This window comes from Dreissena polymorpha, chromosome 4 (assembly GCF_020536995.1).
Source record: "Dreissena polymorpha isolate Duluth1 chromosome 4, UMN_Dpol_1.0, whole genome shotgun sequence".
Classification (NCBI taxonomy): Eukaryota; Metazoa; Mollusca; class Bivalvia; order Myida; family Dreissenidae; genus Dreissena; species Dreissena polymorpha.
The window spans coordinates 62,178,080-62,197,083 of NC_068358.1; the positions used below are offsets into that span (position 1 = coordinate 62,178,080).

The 19,004-nt window shown below is 36.2% G+C and overlaps 1 protein-coding gene across 2 annotated transcripts in view; it reads left to right on the forward strand.

The window, feature by feature from the left end:
* The window catches only part of LOC127877489 (protogenin-like), a 323,646-nt gene that overhangs the window by 297,680 nt on the left and 6,962 nt on the right, over positions 1-19,004 (forward strand). The window contains exons 7-18 of one of the 2 annotated variants that reach the window (XM_052423421.1): positions 8,354-8,514; positions 8,815-8,932; positions 9,419-9,556; positions 10,213-10,395; positions 10,664-10,852; positions 11,772-11,909; positions 12,747-12,932; positions 13,363-13,624; positions 13,958-14,085; positions 15,705-15,872; positions 16,397-16,576; positions 17,963-18,074. In XM_052423421.1, coding sequence (XP_052279381.1) covers positions 8,354-8,514; positions 8,815-8,932; positions 9,419-9,556; positions 10,213-10,395; positions 10,664-10,852; positions 11,772-11,909; positions 12,747-12,932; positions 13,363-13,624; positions 13,958-14,085; positions 15,705-15,872; positions 16,397-16,576; positions 17,963-18,074 — 1,963 coding nt within the window. The remainder of the gene's footprint in view (positions 1-8,353; positions 8,515-8,814; positions 8,933-9,418; positions 9,557-10,212; positions 10,396-10,663; positions 10,853-11,771; positions 11,910-12,746; positions 12,933-13,362; positions 13,625-13,957; positions 14,086-15,704; positions 15,873-16,396; positions 16,577-17,962; positions 18,075-19,004) is intronic. The other variant, XM_052423422.1, reaches the window with a different exon arrangement.

The window sequence follows — 19,004 nt, forward strand, 5'->3', positions numbered from 1 at the left end:
TTAAAACTATTCCTAGTGAAGGTCACAATTTAATGTCAAAAGCCAAACATCAGAAATCAAAAGCATACATTTTTATCCCCGCCAATAGGCGGAGGGATATTGTTGTTTTGGCGTTGTCCGTCCTCCCGTCCGTCCGTCTTTCCGTCCTTTCGTCTTTCCGTCCGTCCGTCCGGCCGGCCGGCATTTTTGTGTCCGGAGCCATATCTTGGAAGTGCTTTGGCGGATTTCTTTGAGTATATATATTGATAAGAGGATGATGAACGCCAAGTGGCATTGTACACCATCTGTAATAACGGAGTTATGGTCCTTTGTATTTAAAAAAATGCTTTTAGCTGAGTGTCAAATATAACACTTTTGTGTCCACAAGCATATTGGCGGGGGATATCAATTCAATGAATTTGCTTGTTTAACTTGGTAACGAACGAAAAATGTCCTACGGTCAAAAGGAAAAGTCACCGTTTATTATAAAAGTCAGATAGTTTAAAAGGGATCTTTTCACGGTTTGGTTAATTGACAAAATTGAAAAAAAGTTGTTTCAGATTCGCAAATTTTCGGTTTAGTTATGATATATGTGAGGAAACAGTATTACTGAACATTTGCCATGGTCTAATATAGCCATTATATGCATCTTTTGACGATTTAAAAACCTAAAAAGTATAAAGCGTTGCAACGCGAAACGATTGAATAATTGGAGAGTTCTGTTGTTGTCGTTTAAATTTGTGAAACAACGAAGATTGCTTATATAACGTATAAAATACGCATATTATGTGTGCTTGGCAGGATAGTCTCAGTTGGCATTGCGTTTTACTTCAGGATTCCTGGGGTTCCATAAGTTCGAGCCCTGCTGCGGTCCAGTTTTTTTTCCTTTTTAAATTTTATTTTTGATTTTTACTGGACTTTTAAAATTTAATGTTTACATTTATCAATATAAGCATTTAAGGACCTAACTTCAAAACATGCCAAAATCTGTGAAAAAAAACCTTTTAAACCCAACTAATACTTTGTCAAGAGCGTACTTTTTCAAGTATGTGTGGATGGTCAAGGTTACTAAGCAGAAGTGGCCGATTGCGTTTAAAAGTCTCAATTCAACGTCTACGGTCCAAAACAAAGTATCAGCATAATAAGGACTTTTAGAATATTGTTTAAAGTTAAAACGGACTTCAACGGATTTGAACAGGCCGACACTTAGTCCCTTGGCCAAAGGCAAAGATCACAGTTCAATGTCAATGCTCGTATTTAAGAACGTAAACGTGTAATAGAACTTCTAAAATACTTGCGTCAATAACGACTTTATTGAAGAGTGTAAGTTTCTCTTGTTTTTAAAGCGGGTATATACGATTTTGTCAAATATTTATGAATTTATATAAAATGTGTAAAAAACGTATTATATATATTTCAATATAATTAAAATAAAAGTTACGAAGAACATGTGTCGAAAAATGCGAAATAAGCCAGATATTTAATTCTGAATTGAAAACGGCTGTACAGCCGAATTCGCCAGCATGTATATCATTACATGTACGATGTGAATCTAAACTTAGTTTAACGGTTTATTTGAATTCCTGCAACGAAATCTATTCGTACGACTCACGAACACTAACTCCAATCCTAATACAAAGACGAATGCTTCGGTTTATTGTAGGAAAATATGTACGTCACAATCGGCTTTGGCCGCTAAATTGTCTTTGCTGCATTTTATGAAATTCGACTTAAATATATAATTTTTCTTGCCTATTTTGTGTAATTGTAACATATTCTATCAATATATTACAATTAAACACATATAAAAATCGTATATACCCGCTTTAATAGATTTTAACCTTTCCATCGGTATATATTTTTGCGACTTGTTAGGTGTATCCGTCATAAATATTAACTATAAAGTTAAATTAATTATTGTATTATGTTGGCTTATATTAGTGCACACACCAAAACGCGAGAGCAAACACCACTACCACAGTCACAATGGCCATCAACTTTATGAGTTCTTATATAATTTAGTAGAGTGAACATAGTAAACAAATTATAAAACATATTACTCCGTAAGGGTTAACTTCAGTTAGACATGTTTTATTCCAGAGTCCTATGTCACAATATCACCAGAATCTGCTAACGTCACCGAAAGTGGCATTGCTAGATTTGTGTGCACGTCGACCATAGATGAGAATTCACCTCACGTGTTTTGCTTGGAAACACCCAGATGGAACACACATCCCCTCAACTGACCTCAGGTATTACAATAATCAAACTCTGACGGTACCCGTATACTGTCCGCGCCCCAAAAAAATAAAACGGGTATGTGAATTCCGTGTGCATATGGCTCAAACTGGCAATGATTGTTCGAAACAAAGATCATTTTTCACCTTATAATTTGATAACGTTGCATGTTTTAAATATAAAAAAAACATCATAGTAATCAACAAAATGACTTCATAAAACATTTCTATGTTTTGGGTAACGATGACAGATTTTCGAAACGCATTCGGTAAAACAAATGAAAAAAATAAAATATACATAACACCAAATAGTTTGAACTGCCACTGAACCATTCAGATATTTTGTAACAGCGCGGTGCTGGAGGCGTCGACGGTGACAAATTGACTTTCAAAACCGTTCACAGATACACGCTGTTCTTATATACATTTACCAATAGCCGATAGCAGATCTCTAATGAGATGAAATATATTCCTTGAAAGTTTCCTGTGTTAATTATTTTTAATTCTTTAAAAAGATTAATTTTACTTGCGGAAAAATGGTTTTGTAACACGAGCAACAAATATATAATTGTTGTTTTCTTATCAGTTATTTTTATAAACCTTCATAAATGTTTATGTCTCCTTTCGTAGATATGCATTTATGTCTCACGCTTAAAAGCCATATGTTTGCGATTTTTTCCTTTTGTTTATTTACACAGAAAAAAAAAACACGCACACCAGCGCACAGAAATTGAACACATAAAGTGGCGTTACCTCAGTTAAAGATCAGGACACTGTTGAGGGGGACATTTGATATTAAGACAAGTTGAAAAGATTGATAAATAGAGAATAACAGGTTACTGCCTGATCTTTTTTCAATATATAAGGCAATACTTAGAATACCGAGCTTAAAACTATTTAATTGAGTTTTAAAATAATATCTAGCTCCGTTACAAACATAATAAGGCAAAACCGCACCATTTTTACCCTGCCACTTTTGTTTTAACCCATTTTTGCCTAGCGTCTAGAAAAACGGCCTTGGCAAACAGCGTAGACCCAGATGAGACGCCGCATGATGCGGCGTCTCATCAGGGTCTGCGCTGTTTGCTTAAAGGAATTTCTGAAAGAAATATTATAAAATATAGAAATAAATATGCTAGACATCCCTAATTTTGAAAATAAATTGATCCAATTTATGCATACATGGGTTAACTATACAATAAAAAAGCACTGAGCGTGAAGCAGGTTGCGAGCCTAGTTTGATAAACCACTTAATACGCTTAAACGGTTGTTTTGCGAGCAAACATTTTTCTAGGCCTATGATTTTGTCACTAATACACTCTGACAAGGTCAAGTTCTTTCTTGCAATTAGAAACTTTAGTAATGTCTCCGATTTCAAGGCACCGCTGAACCTATCTCTTAATGAGACTCTACATATCTCGCCATGTGCACCATGTTCTGATTTATCAGTGGCATAAGGAATTGTGGCATACACCTAGTTATTCGCTCTTGCGTTTAGCGTGAAAGGATCATATTTCCGTATATTATGAATAACTAAAAAGCTTTAAGATATTTAAAGTTTTCACAATAAGCTACTATGATAAATAATTTATAAAAGAAAGAAGTCGTTATTTTCACTAATTGTTTCACTAGTTTTACTCTTTCCATGTACTGGAAAGTAAATGCCATATTTACATCATTGGCGAATAAGTAATCTAGTATTTTGCGCGATATTTTCTTTACTTTAAATATCGTGCTTCATTTTGAATGCCGCCTCTCACCCCTTGAGGTCAACACGTGACAATCAAAGTCAAGCACGTCAAGTACCACCATTAAAGTTCATTTTGAAATGTTAACCGATCGTTCATTCATGAATAGTAATGTAAATGGACTCTTTCACAGCTTGAAGAAATAACATTACAAAAGTCGATTAAGCATAACCTATTATGAAAAAAGCATTTTTGTTTTAAACTTTTTTCTATGTAAAGAGTGATATTCTTCTTTTTGAGTACAATTCATAGTTTCAGTTTGTAATCATCAAGAGTGACATAAGAAGATATTTACTGGCGTTACTAGCGTTATTTCGTTTCATGTTGACGACGCAACTTAAACAAATTAGCGTCATGCGATTGGTCAGCCACAGCCTATGTAGCCAAAATGTTATCTTGACCGAAAGTATAATAGTAATAAACACGTGAATAGGGTATAGCTTGTGATAAGACGTCATGCATGTTTCAGGATTACTTCAATCGCGGGCATTCTTCAGATCCACAACGTAACTCGCGCTGACGCGGGAAAGTACACGTGTCAGGTGTTTCATCCCTCACGTGGTACAGAGTTTGAAGAAATCAGTGCCTTGCTCAATGTTCAACCAGGTATGCACGCGCGGTTACCATTTGAGTCCTATACTGCGAAGATTGGGAGAGTTCACATTTCGTTTGTAGTGGTACTTTCCTTCGTTTTTTGTTGAATACATGTATGTATGTTAATTGCTGATTGCTTGTACACGATTGATGATGGGTGGTGTTATGTTAAGGTCCGCGTTAATACGGTATTTAAAGCCTATAATGATAGTATTTGTAATCTAAACATATATGAAATACATGCCTTACAGTGCTGTAGGACATTGTAAGATGACAGAATTCATGTTGCTTTTAAAGCCAACGTAGCGTTAAAAATGTTTCAATACAATTGCCATACTGATAAAGCTTGTGATTTTGTTATCAAAACATATTTTCAAAACAAGAGTAAAGTGCGGTAACATTTTTAGCTCACATGTAACGAAGTGACACGGTGAGCTTATATGATCGTGTGATGTCCGGCGTCCGTCGTGCGTGCGTGCGTCCGTCAACAATTTGTTTGTGTAGACAGTAGAGGTCACAGTTTTCATCCAATTTTTATGAAATTTTGTCAGAATGTTTATCTTGATGAATCTGGGTTGGGATTTGGGTCATCTGGGGTCAAAAATTAGGTCATCGGGCCAATTCTAGTAAAACCTTGTGCAGATGAAAGAGGTCACAGTTTTCATCATGTCTTAATGAAATTTTGTCAGAATGTATTAATTGATGAAATTGGCTTGGGATTGTATATGGGTCATCTGAGATCATAAAGTAGGTCATCTGGTCAAATCATAGTAAAACTTCCTGTAGACAATAGAGGTCACAGTTTATCAGATCTAAATGAAATTTAGTCGGAAAGTTTATCTGGATTAAATCTGGGTTGGGATTATCTATAATTCAACTCAATTCCTAAAAATGAACATATGCACTTTGGTGACCTTCAATTTTTGACCACTTGTGCAACTTTATTTTTTGATATTACCTAACATACTAATATCTTATGGTCCTGAAATTTGGCCCATTTATACTTCATGATATAGCTAGCCATAGTCTGATATAATTTAAGTTGATGTTGCAAGGTTAGGCAGGTGAGCGATGCAGGGCCATCATGGCCCTCTTGTGTAAACATAAATTAATTTAGAATTAAAAATAAGAGATTGTCTAGCACTTTAACGTATTTAAATGTCCGATACACTACCGTTTATCGTTTTAATTAAAATCAATTTCGTTTCCGGCATTACAAATCTGATGTGGTATAACCCGAGTACTCGAGTGCAGAGAGTTTGTAAGAGTGTGTTGCCATTGGTTACCTGTTGTTAACGGAAGTACCATATTTCAGGTGTCCCCCGTATCTCCCCTATACTGCTGACTGCTCCCCAGACGGTGCGAGCCAGACTGGACACGACGGCCGTTATGGAGTGTCTCGTCGAGGGCGGACGTGACATCAAACTATATTGGAATTACACCAGTATGTGCTTGCTACTTGCAATAGTTCAGGACTTAAATAAAGTTGTTAATCAAAATAGGGTCACCGATGTTTCCCCGATGCTGTGTGTGAATGAGACATTAATGCGATGCAAAGATACTGATAACGACTTATAGTGTATCTATTAAATCTACTTTATCTTAAAACTAAACATGAATTGTTTACAAATCATGCATATAACGTAACACATTTATGAATTCTCTTTTTTGTAAAAAGGGTTACATATTTCACAACATTTAATTTTAACCATAATATTTCAAAATTTGGTTCAGTTAAAGCTTTCTAGCAAAACGTCACATTTTTTTTAATTTAAACTATCTTTCGAAAAGAGAAGTGGCACACAAATAAAACGAACACGCGTTGGTTTTATTCATAAATCTAGTTTTATTATGAAAAAAAGATACTATTCTTATCTCTTTAGCAACCGGCGAAATCAAGACCCCCTCTAACGGCCGTCTTCTCAAGGTCGGCAATTCAAACCTCGTGATTAGTCAAGTGATGGAGTCAGACGCCGGCGGGTATACGTGCACCGGTGAAGCACGCGGATGGTGCCGACATAGTGCGCCATTACACACTCGAAAGGTCTGGGTAGGAACTACTGCTACTAAACTACTACTACTACTACTAACTACTGCTACTACTACTACTACTACTACTACTACTACTACTACGTCCTACTACTACTACTACTACTACTACTACTACTACTCTACTGCTACGCTAACTGCTACGACGACTACTACTACTACACGACTACTACTACTACTACGACTACGACTACGACTACGACGACTACTACGACTAGGACTACGACGACGAGGACTACTACGGCTAGGACTACGGCTACTACTACGACTACTACTACTACTACTACTACGGCTACTACTACGACGGCTACTACGACTACTACTACTACGGCTACTACTACTACTACTACTACTACTACTACTACCACGACTACTAATACCACTACTACTACTACTACTACTACTACTACTACTACTACTACTACTACTACTACTACTACTACTACTACTACTACTACCACTACTACTACTACCACTACTACTACTACTACTACTACTACTACTACTACTACTACTACTGCTACTACTACTACTACTACTACTACTTTGCTACTACTACTACTACTACTACTACTACTACTACTACTACTACTACTACTACTACTACTACTACTACTACTACTACTACTACTACGGCTACTAACTACACTATACACTACTACTACTACTACTACTACTACTACTACTACTTAACGACTACTACTACTGATTACTACTACTACGTCTACTACTTCTTCTACTACTACTACTAACACTGATACTACTACTACTTAACTACTACGACTACCTACGACTACCTACTACTACTACTACTACAACTACTACCTACTACTACTATTACGGACTAACCTACTACTACTACTACTTACTACTACTACTTACTACTACTACTACTACTGACTACTACTACTCACTTACTACTACAAGCTACTACGACGCCTACTACTTCTACTCTACTACTTACTACTACTATACTACTACTACTACACTACTACTACTACCTACTACTACTACTACTACTACTACTACTACTACTACTTCTACTACTTACATATACTACTATATTAAATTCTTAGCCGATTGCATAAACAATTAATTTAGAACCAACACTTTAACTACGAAGATGCTATAAGCTTCTCTGCGTGGTATTGTTTTTATATGTGTTTAACATGTAAGGTTTCAGTAAACCTTTGTTATAAAATTCTGCTAAGCAAAGGTTATTACATATTTATCGAAATTCGAACACTGTCAATATTGTCCGAGTCATATGAAAATGGGTCTCATGTCATATGTGGCCAGCGTGGCTCCAGCCATGCCTGTCACATCGCGCAGTCTTATCAGAATCTACGCTGTGGCTGCACAGGCTGTAGCTGCTCTGGCCGCATATGTTATAAAACCCATTTCTGCATGACGCCGCTTATATTTTTTCCTGTCATTTTCGGAGGCGAGAGTTCTTCAGAGCAAGAAACTTCACTTTTATCATCCGTGAATTTTCCGTCATAACCGCAATCAATAAAATAACCAATCGCACTTTGACTCTACACCAACCGATGCTTAGTAGACCCATCTTCTACAAGAAACAACCATAAAGACCATTGAAGAAATTGCCTTTTAGCTTTATGTGCACATTGACGAGACCATTTGAGTATCAAATGACCCTATATAAAACGGAAGTTTTTGGATACTCTGTTTGACTTAAAAGGGATACCTTATATTTGCGTTTATGAAACCTACGTTATTTTTCAGTTCCTCCAGTCTTTGTGAAGCGCCCCCAAACATCGCAAACCCAGGTACTCTCCCAGAGGCAGTCACTCGTGTGCGAAGCACGTGGCTACCCCGAACCTGAAATCATGTGGTTCAAAAATGGTCTCCGACTTTACCACACACTTCACACACTTGGTCACGAGGTATCGCCGTTATATTCTAAACTGTTGTGACATTCTTGCCAAAATATACATTGTTCAGTGTGGTACTCCATGGTGATTGTTTGGTTCATTTATTTGATTAATGAAATTAATTGGTTAATTAATATAAGACGGTTGATGCCCTAGTTAAATACATATAATTTGTTTTACAAAAAATGTGCATGCATTACATATCGATAATCTTATAAACCTGGGTATTTTCTCAATAATAAACATTTTTATATTGTAAGTTATCTTCACATAGATCTATTTATCTATCTTGTTTCCGATGCGTATCCATAGCTACAAGATACGATCTGGTTGTATGGATTGACAGACGACGCTGGCTACTATCAGTGCATTGCCAACAACAGTGCCGGTATCGCAATGACGGTTACGTGGATCGACTTTCGAAGACAACGTACGTTTGAATTTGAATTTACTTAATACCATTATATGCTATTAAATAGGGAAACCATATCAATCTTTAAAACATTTGAACAAAGAATTAGGAAAACGAGTCCAGTTCATTGGTGGTCATTTATACCGGATCAACAATAACCTTAGAAAAGGATCACTCAAGAGACATTCGTACCAAATAAGTTTTGAATCGGGATTACGGTGTCACACATATAATAGTTTTAACATTTTTATAATAACGTTTTAAGTTTTGTATAATAACCATCTTTTTTTATTGCTATGGCATTTTCATTGTTCATTATCGAACTTTAGTATAACACCAACGGCGGAAATCACGTTATTCTGAAAAAAAAAAGTAAAAAAAATTTAGTAAAGATTTGTTACCAAATATAAATTCGTTACATACTTAAGTTTCGAAAAGCAATAATAATTTTGTTGCGAAAACCACATTTTTATCCAACGAACCGTGTTTCACTCTTTTCCACAGCCAACACTCCGGGTACTGTAAGGAACTTGACAGTCGTTGCACGGACATCGACCACAGTATCCCTGAAGTGGGAAGCTGCGCCATATCCGGACTTGTTTCCCATCGTTGCATATACCTGGAGCTACAGAACAGTCCCAGGTGCGAGCATAATTGAGTCGCGTTCTGAGAAAACTGGGCATAATGACTGTGCGTAAAGTGTCGTCCCAGATTAGCCTGTGCAATCCGCACAGGCTAATCAGGGACGACACTTTTCGCTTTTATGACATTTTTCGTTAAAATGAAACCTCTTCTAAGCAAAAATCCTATTAAGGCGGAATGTGTCGTCCCTGATTAGCCTGTGCTGACTGCAAAATATAGATGTGTTTATCGCTAAACTTTGGTTTATTATTTTCTAATAATTGTATCAGCATTTTAATATCACAAATGTCTTACAAATATTATTCCGTTGTATTATAACCAATTCATGTAAGTGTTATTATATGATATATAAGATGTAAACTGAGTAATACTAAAGCGGCTTTTGAGTACAGTGTCGACATTGAAAGTTATAATGTCGTCCCTCAGAAAAACACATTAATGAACGACTGAAGTACGAGTTATAATGTTTTCCTCCTCTGAAAAAAACTTTCCATGAACATCCAAATTCCGAGCTGTTTCCCCATTAAACCTTATAAAAGAAACAGTTCGACCTTGCCGAAAAACAACAACAACAAAACACAACAATAACAACGAATCATTATAAAAAGCGTATGACAATATAATCAACAACATTTATTTAAAAATCCACACAAAAGAAACCGACTGCCCTGGGCATTGCCAGCACTTGATGGCGTACCATATCGAGACCGCGGTCACGACGAGTACAAAGGTGGAGGGTCTACTTCCGTTCACGCAGTATGCCTTCGCCGTTCAGGCCTTTAACGCAAAAGGGGCCGGGCCTCACTCGCAATCGGTCATGACAAGGACTCTCGAAGACGGTACGGACGTTTTGTTACATTTTATTAATTAATTTTGATAATACTTTTTCAATGTATACATTCATGCTAATGTTTAACATTAAGAATCTTCATTTAAGGTATGATTTGTCTCATCGCGTGTAAGTTTTAATCGGAAATGGACTTTCTCGTTGACTTGTGTTGAACGCGACATTTTTTTCTTGCAGCAATATTAAACAGGATTTGTAGTAGATTGCTAGGCTTGTTCATAAGCATTCGATGAAAAAATGATACCTTTATTTGTGTAAAGTTCCAACTAGCATCCCGGATGTTGAGATATCCCACGATTCAGCAACCAGTTTTCGGGTCAAATGGTCTGAACTGCCGGAGGATCAACGGATGGGTGTCATCACAAGATACAAGCTGTGCTATGGCGTCAAAGAAAAAATGATGACAGTCAAAATATTTCCATCCAATACTTACGAATATCTTGTAACAGGTAAATTAAGAAGCTATGCTGAGTGCAACACGATGAGCTTTTATGATCATCTGTAGGCCGCCGTGTCTTGCGCGTCGTGTTTTTGTAGACGTTTTCGTCGCTAATTCGCTAAATGTCACATTTCTTGCAAAATTCTCGCATTTTTTCACGAAACTCACTTAAAAAGTTGATCGAAAGATAGCTTTGTCGTTGTATGTGGTGTCGAAAGTAGGTCACAATGTCAGATCGACTAAAAAGCTTGATAACATTCCCTTTTTCACATTTGCTTTTCAGTCTTAATAAAACTATGTGGAACACTTTCACCCCTGGATATCTTGGCCGAGTAAGAAATCGCGTATAATGGTGTAAACAATCAGGTCCGTAGGTCAAATTGTAAAGCTAGCAGCTGTTTAAGACGCGAACAAATAATTTATCTGTTGAATCGAAAACTGTTTAAAGTGGGATCAACTACCATGTTTTTTAAGATAAACTGAAGAATCAGCTTGTTTAATCTACAGTTCATATGTATAACCTTATCTTCATAAAACGTGGTCAGGACACTGGTCTCAATAATGTCTCGGACAAGTTCTTAACTGGGTGATTTGGGTTCAAACGCGAAGCCAATGCGTCTATTTGAATGAAATACTGCTTTCACTCTAGAGATCACATTGAAACACATTGATCACACACAATTGTCATCAAACTAGGTAAGGATTGTTTCACTTTGATTAATTGGAACATTTGTAACTTCATATACCATTAATAATAACTGCATGGACAAAATTATTTATGGATACAATGTTATCTTTGTTTCTAATCAGTGGGTATATGTAACTACTAACTAGTATGCGTTTTACATGTAGATCGATGTTCACGAATTAAAATTTATTTCAACCAAATTGTTATCACGTGGGTATTTGTGCGAACAAACGTTTTTCAGGACTTGAGCCCGACCACGAGTATTCCATTCTGGTTCTGGCCGGGACCTCGGCAGGGTTTCCGGAAGTCGGCGAGAACTGCATGCCGGTATACGAGCATGCATGGAAATCATACAGGACTGCTAAATCAACAAAAAATGGTGAGTTGGTAATATTGTACAATATCATGGCTAACTACCAGGCAACCGCGATGAGAAAGGGTATGAACTGAATGTCCTTCGTATTCCCATTTGAACGACCGAATATCCTTCTATAACATGTTTGCGTCTGCTCCAGAGTTTCTATGCCATTCGAAGCGTTTAATTGTTACGGAAATTGAGACACTGTGCAACAGACAAAGAATTTTCAAACTAGCACAATACCACACTTTAAGTTCAACTTTTTTAAGAACGAAAGTGAGACACTGTGCAAAAAAACAACAACAACAAATAAAAAAGACCTTTCGAATTAGAACACGATCAAACTTTAAGTTTAAATCATTAAACAGGAAATTGAGACAACGTGCAAATGAAGGCCTTTCAAATCGCCACAAGGTCACACTTAAAATTTATCTTTATGGATCACCGTATCTCATACTTTTGAGTAATTTCCATTAAACGCGGCTCAAATGTTGTGCTCATTTAGTCCATCAATAGGGACATAGCCAGTCAGGTAACTCAATGTCAAGGTCGCATTGAGTTGATTACTTGAAGGCCTACGCCAGTTAGGCCAAATCAGTGTCATGGTAACGCTTGAATGTTGAATTATTCAGCGTGTTTTATTTATTCACAATTAACTACACACTTGAATTTTACGAATGAAAATATGCATATTTCTGCAATTGGTAAGTAATTTCAATTATACTCGTTTGTATTGTGGAAGTAATTCATATCCCGCAGTACTGTTTACATGTATATCAAATCGAATGCACGTCACGTTTTTATTTCTGTTCGCCTGAATTTTGTTTACATAATCTTTAACAATTTCTTTTTCTTTAGAATCCTCGGACATTGTCCTTAAAGTTAATGCCGTAAACTCGAGTGCCGTGCAACTGAGCTGGTCGCAAATTAACGTCTCCGGCATGGCGGGCTACCGTGTATTGGTGCAGCCGTTGATTAACGTGGGTCCGGTGCAGGAGTTCACCCTTCTGTTGGAGACCCGCGACGTTCTCGTGAACGGTTTAGGTAACGATTAATGTTGATCTTTCTTGGCGACGCGTTTTTTTTATCGAAGCACACTTAATCTTCGATAAAAACATTTGAAATTCACTCAGTTGCAAGAAAAAACATAAGTTAAAAAACCACTCTCAACGGAAAAACACTTTAACTTTTTCCTCACAAGTGTTATTCCTCTTTTCGTGAGTTTTATCTTCTAGCGCATTTTCTAATTTACGTATTACACGCTAAAGACATGTGGCATTATCTCAATATACTGCATACATAAACTAAGTGCTGGTTTGATTTTTGCCAAAATTAGTGTCGACTGTTTGTCGAACGAAAGGAGTGAATGGCAACTTTTGTTTTTTACAGTACAAGTATGCATGTTTTTGCTTTTTGTAATAAGCATTCGAAAAATAATACCAGCTTTTACCAATATAATCTTTATCTCTATCAGTTGACCGAGAGTTTTACCAGATCGATTTCGACGTGCGCAGTTCCAGCAACGAGGTAATGGACCACGTAGTCGCTTGGCACCAGGCAATAGCCCCCGGGGACACGCCAGACCCCCCTCCGCCCATCATTCGCGAACCCTTCTCCTCCTCCGACACCACTATCGACCTGTTCTGGGATATTCCCATGACAACCATGAGCATCACGAGATATACGATCCGTTATGAACATCAGGGGTCGCTCGATCCTCCAATTGAGATAACAACGTTTGTAACATTTGCTTTAGTAATTCTATGTTTGTTTCCATAATATATGTTTTCATTTTGTTGATGTTTTAGTGTTATTGTAATCTAAACGACCATTGTCATTTGAATAGAAATATAAATTGAAACATAATTAAAAGTGACAAAATGTTTAAAAGTTCAGACAGAACTGATTAATTTCTTTCTGTTCAAGGATTAAACGGTTTCAACCATGTCATGTAAAGACTTCTTTGGTTATGGATATGTTTCAATGCAATTTCATGAGATACAAGCATTATTCATTTATATACCCACGTTCATAACATAATCCTTAATAAATGACATCGTTTATTTCAGTAAAGGCACGTCAATAACTCTCCGGAGCCTACAGCCGTTCACCTGGTACGTCATTTCCGCGCGTTCTCATACTAACACGACCAGCGGGCCGTTCAGCAAACCTATGATAGTCCAGACCATGGAAGGGGGTACGTCCATAACGGGAACTATCTCAGGGATCATTTTCGGCGGGCAACCCATGGCCTTTAAAAATTGTTGTTGGCTATTTAAGAAATAGATAACGTCACTGGGGGCCCTATGGCAGAATAGTGACCAGCGAGGCAGCCCCAAATAGTATATGGACCGAAGCCGAAGGCTACGATCCAAATACAATTTGGAGCTGCCTAAGTATATAAAGAAATATCTTTGCATTGTAAAACTTGTAAATAAACTCTGATACACACGCTTGTAAAACTTGCACAAATGTTACAAAATAACTAACATTCTAGCGCGCACTATTAGATGCGCGCGCATCTAGTCAGCAGGCGCTATTCTGAATAGCGCCCGCTGACTAGACGCGCGCATCTTTACCGGGTACTTTTCAAAATAACAGACCTGTGTAGTTTATATACGCAAAGAAGAAACACATTTATGTGAGGTGTTATATTAGATATTAGAGCAGAAGCGTATGTTGTTTAAATGTATATTATAACCATGATATCGACAAACGCAATAACTACTGTCAAAGCTTAATTCATGATAATAAAAATAAATGTTACCGTGTTCGTACATTGCGCATTGTGATGTTATACTGTGCTTTCTATAACATATTTTTTTCATTATTATAAGTCAGTAAGTTGAAACATTAATATTCTTCGGTTCGTCTTCCTTTAAATACTCAGTTTAAGCCTAATTTTTTTGTTTCAATACTTATATTTACCAAAAATTGATTGTACTTTTGATTGTCTCTGGCTTAAAATTGTAAGTTGGTATTAATTAATTGGGATTTTTCAAAGCGTAGGCCGTGTTTTATGTTTGCGTCATGTTCCCATCCTCGGATTGTATAGCAGTTTTAATTTGAAAAAGTGTCGTATAATGCCCTTTACAATTCAAATAAAACTTCTAATAAAGATGGAGCCGCTTATTCCAGGAGGCTTTTTTGAAGCAATCATGATATGTTCAATAATATTGGGGCTTATATCTGATGGACTCAACTGATGGGTTCACCAAAGCAAGAGAGGCTCTAAGGAAATGTGCACTGTATACTCTGAACTGGTATTCATTGCATTAATTATAATTATTTGCAATTATTTAAACGCAGTTTTTGTGACCAGAAATACAAAAGAAAGTATTGAGATTGTGCAATCGTTTTATGAATAGCCATTTAATAATATCTTATAATGTCGAATTATAGAGCATGCATTTAACGTGATTTTAGAAAAAAACACACTATCAAATACAAATAGTTTTAGGTGTTATCGATGTGTTTATAAAAAAATACCATTGGAAGAGTAATTTTTAAGTATGCATATTTTTTAATTTATTTATTACAAATACAGATGTGATAGTGACATTGAATTATAAAGCAGCAACGCATAAATGAGACACGCATTTAGAAAGAAGTAAAATACGGTAAACGCGGTAAACGCTTTTATGATAAGTATACTAGTTTTATGTGAATATAGCAGTAATTGAAAATCACTAAAATACTTAAAATGGCAAATATGTTCCCCCAGTAAATAACTCAAAAGACATTGACCAATCGTTTTACTGAAAATACTGACTGAAAATTAACATGTTCATAAACATGCAAACGGTTTTAATTCAGTTCCTTCACCGCCTGAAAACGTATTAGCAGAGAATGTGTCACCCGGTAAGATAAAACTTCAGTGGGGACCACCGAGGGAACAGAACGGCATTATTACCTTCTACATCATCTATTACACACCCGGAAATCCAGTACAAGGCATGAAATGGTCATCGATACAGCAAAACGGTATTGGATATTCAAAAAAAGTTTTTCCTACTTCAGAGTTTAATTATCCAGAAAAGTTTTATGTTATACATAACTTATGCACATAACATTATGATGACTGGTGTATATGTTATATACGTAATAAAAAGATGTTTGAGTTTATATGATATGTGCTTAAGATAAGAATGCAAGACTTTGTATACTATGTGCTAAGCATAAAGAAGAGTGTGTGTGTTAAGAAATTAGTTGCAAAAATCTGCGTTGTATAATGTCTAAACAGGCCATTCCGGTAACCAAATACTGATTATGCATTGTCAGATAATCCGGTTTTGATGAGTACGAATACTTGTATTTTTTTTCAATTATAAATTAAAGGGTCAGGATATATATATGTATACAGTATATGCACTTCGATCATGTCCCTACTTCGAATAATTCTATAAATATTAAGAAAACCAATACACATTGATGTATTGCCTTAAACGACATCTTATGCGTTTCTTTGTGCTCGGCCACAAATCAATCTTATTGTAATTGTTATTAAGCTACCACTACTTCGGTCGTGTTGGAGGACCTTACCAGCCAAGTGTATTACTTTAAACTCGGGGCCTGCACTAACGCCGGCGAGGGCCAAAAAACTCAGGTGTTCAGCATTACCGTTAAAACACACCCCTGTGACACGTGCGCAGAATGTCCTCTCAGCGGACAGTGTCAGCCATCTGGGAGTAAGTTGTAGTTTGTCTATTATATGTGTCTTGTTCTGAGAAAACTGGGCTTAATGCATGTGCGTAAAGTGTCGTCCCAGATTAGCCTGTGCAGTCCGCACAGGCTAATCAGGGACGACACTTTCCGCTTAAACTAGATTTTCGGTAAAAAGGGACTTCCTTTAAACGAAAAATACCATTAAAGCGGAAATTGTCGTCACTGATTAGCCTGTGCGGACTGCACAGGCTAATCTGGGACGACACTTTACACACATGCATCAAGCACAAATTTCTCAGAACAAGACACATATCTATAACGCGAACTCGAAATATGGGGCATGATCAATGTTCTTAAAGTGTGGTAAAAAATTAACTTATGCACTTTAAGTTTAAAGGAAGTCTCTTCTTAGAGAAAAACCAGTTAAGACGAAAAGTGTCGTCCCGGATTAGCTTGTTCGGACTGCATAGGATAATCTGGAACAACACTTTGTGAACATGCATAAAGCCCAGATTTCCAAGAATGCGGCTCAGATGCAATATCTTGAAATGTACATAGAATCTTATTATAAAACTTGGCTTGCGTAGTAAAATAGGTATGGGGATTATGAATAACTTCACTACTTCGCATGTCGAATGTAAGGAGACTGTTTATATAGACTGTTTATATAAATAGTATTATACAAATTATATATATATATATATGCATTTCTATCTATGGATGTACTAAATTGACATTGGATTTTATTATCAAGCATGTGTTTGTTTCTTCATGCTTTTTACATGGAAAGGGTCAATTTAATTCACATACCCTATTACACAAGTGTTCTGATAAAGGGTAATATAAAGGTAATGCATACTTTGTATTGTTATGCGTTCTTAACGCGACCGGTAGGTGACTATAGCTCGTGCAAATACTATCAAAGCCTTAGTTTATCATACCTTTGATATTGCAATGGTCATTATCATCTACACACAATGGGATAAGGCTGTTTAAATTCATGTATGACTATGTTTTAATGGACGTTTTATTTGCATGTAGATGAACGTCGTTTTACGATCTTACATTTCTATTTTTATTATATCTAAACGATCGACACAGTATAAAATAGTCTAGACTGTTTTCATAAAATCTTATTCATGATTATTTGTGGTCAGACATTATTTTGTTCTATTATATTTTTCTTTGTAGCTGAATGTGTTCGTATCAAATATTTGAAAATGCTTGTTATTGATTTTCCTCTATAATACATATTTCATTAAAATGTAATAATCTCGAGGCGTGATAGGTCACAAGAACTTTTCTATCGGAAAAGCTCATATGCCCACTATTTTCCCAGTATTTTATATACATCCGTAAAGCATTCACGCGTATTAAACTTATGTGTTCTTTGATTGGTTCATTTTTAGAAAAAGACGAAAACAACGACGACTTCCGCCAAAAGCTCGGTATTCTGATTGGCTGTGGCGTGGGACTCATTTGTATCATCGTCTGCGTCACATTTGTCATCTACAAACACAGGTATTGTTGTGGCATTTTAGATTTTTTGTTTCATCCATCGCATGCAATTACGGTATTTAAAGCTTCTCTAGATGTTATATACTAGCGATTAAATAAATTACCGTTACCTTCTGTGGGCTGTTTTATTTTCCGAGCTACTGACCTAAAAATAAATAATATAATGAAACGAATAACATTCATTAAGGAGATTTAAAACCATATGATTGCGTATATACAAGAAAGAACATGAACACAATAAATCACATATAATTATTAAAGTCTGTATCATTTATGCTTGTGGTTTGTTTTCCAACAAAAAAAAAACAAGCCATGTAAACGTGTATACATTATGTTAAACTTACGTGCTCTTTTACGTTATGTCCCATTTTTACAATTTGTAAGTTGCCCGTTATATCGCTTATTAACAAACACATGCGTCGCTTAAAGGGATCTTTTCACGCTTTGGTAAATTGACAAAATTGAAAAAAGTTGTTTCAGATTCGCACATTTTCGTTTTAGTTATGATATTTGTGAGGAAACAGTAATACTGAACATTTTCCATGGTCTAATATAGCCATTATATGCATCTTTTGGCGATTTTAAAACCTAAAAATTATAAAGCGTTGCAACGCGAAACGATTGAATAATTTGGAGAGTTCTGTTTTTGTCGTTAAATTTTGTGAAACTACGAAGATTGCTTATATAAGGTATAAAATACGTCAAGTATGTGTAATCGGCGGAATAGCTCAGTAGGCTAAAGCGTTTTTACTTCAGGACTCTGGCAGGACTCCAGGGGTCACTGGTTCGAAACCTGCTCCAGGCAATGTTCTTTTCCTTTTTTTAATTTTATTCTTGATTTTTTACTGGAGCTTTTACGATCCAATGTTTACATTTATCAATATAAAGCATTTAATGAATAAGTTAAAAAATGCCAAAATCTGTGAAAAGGCC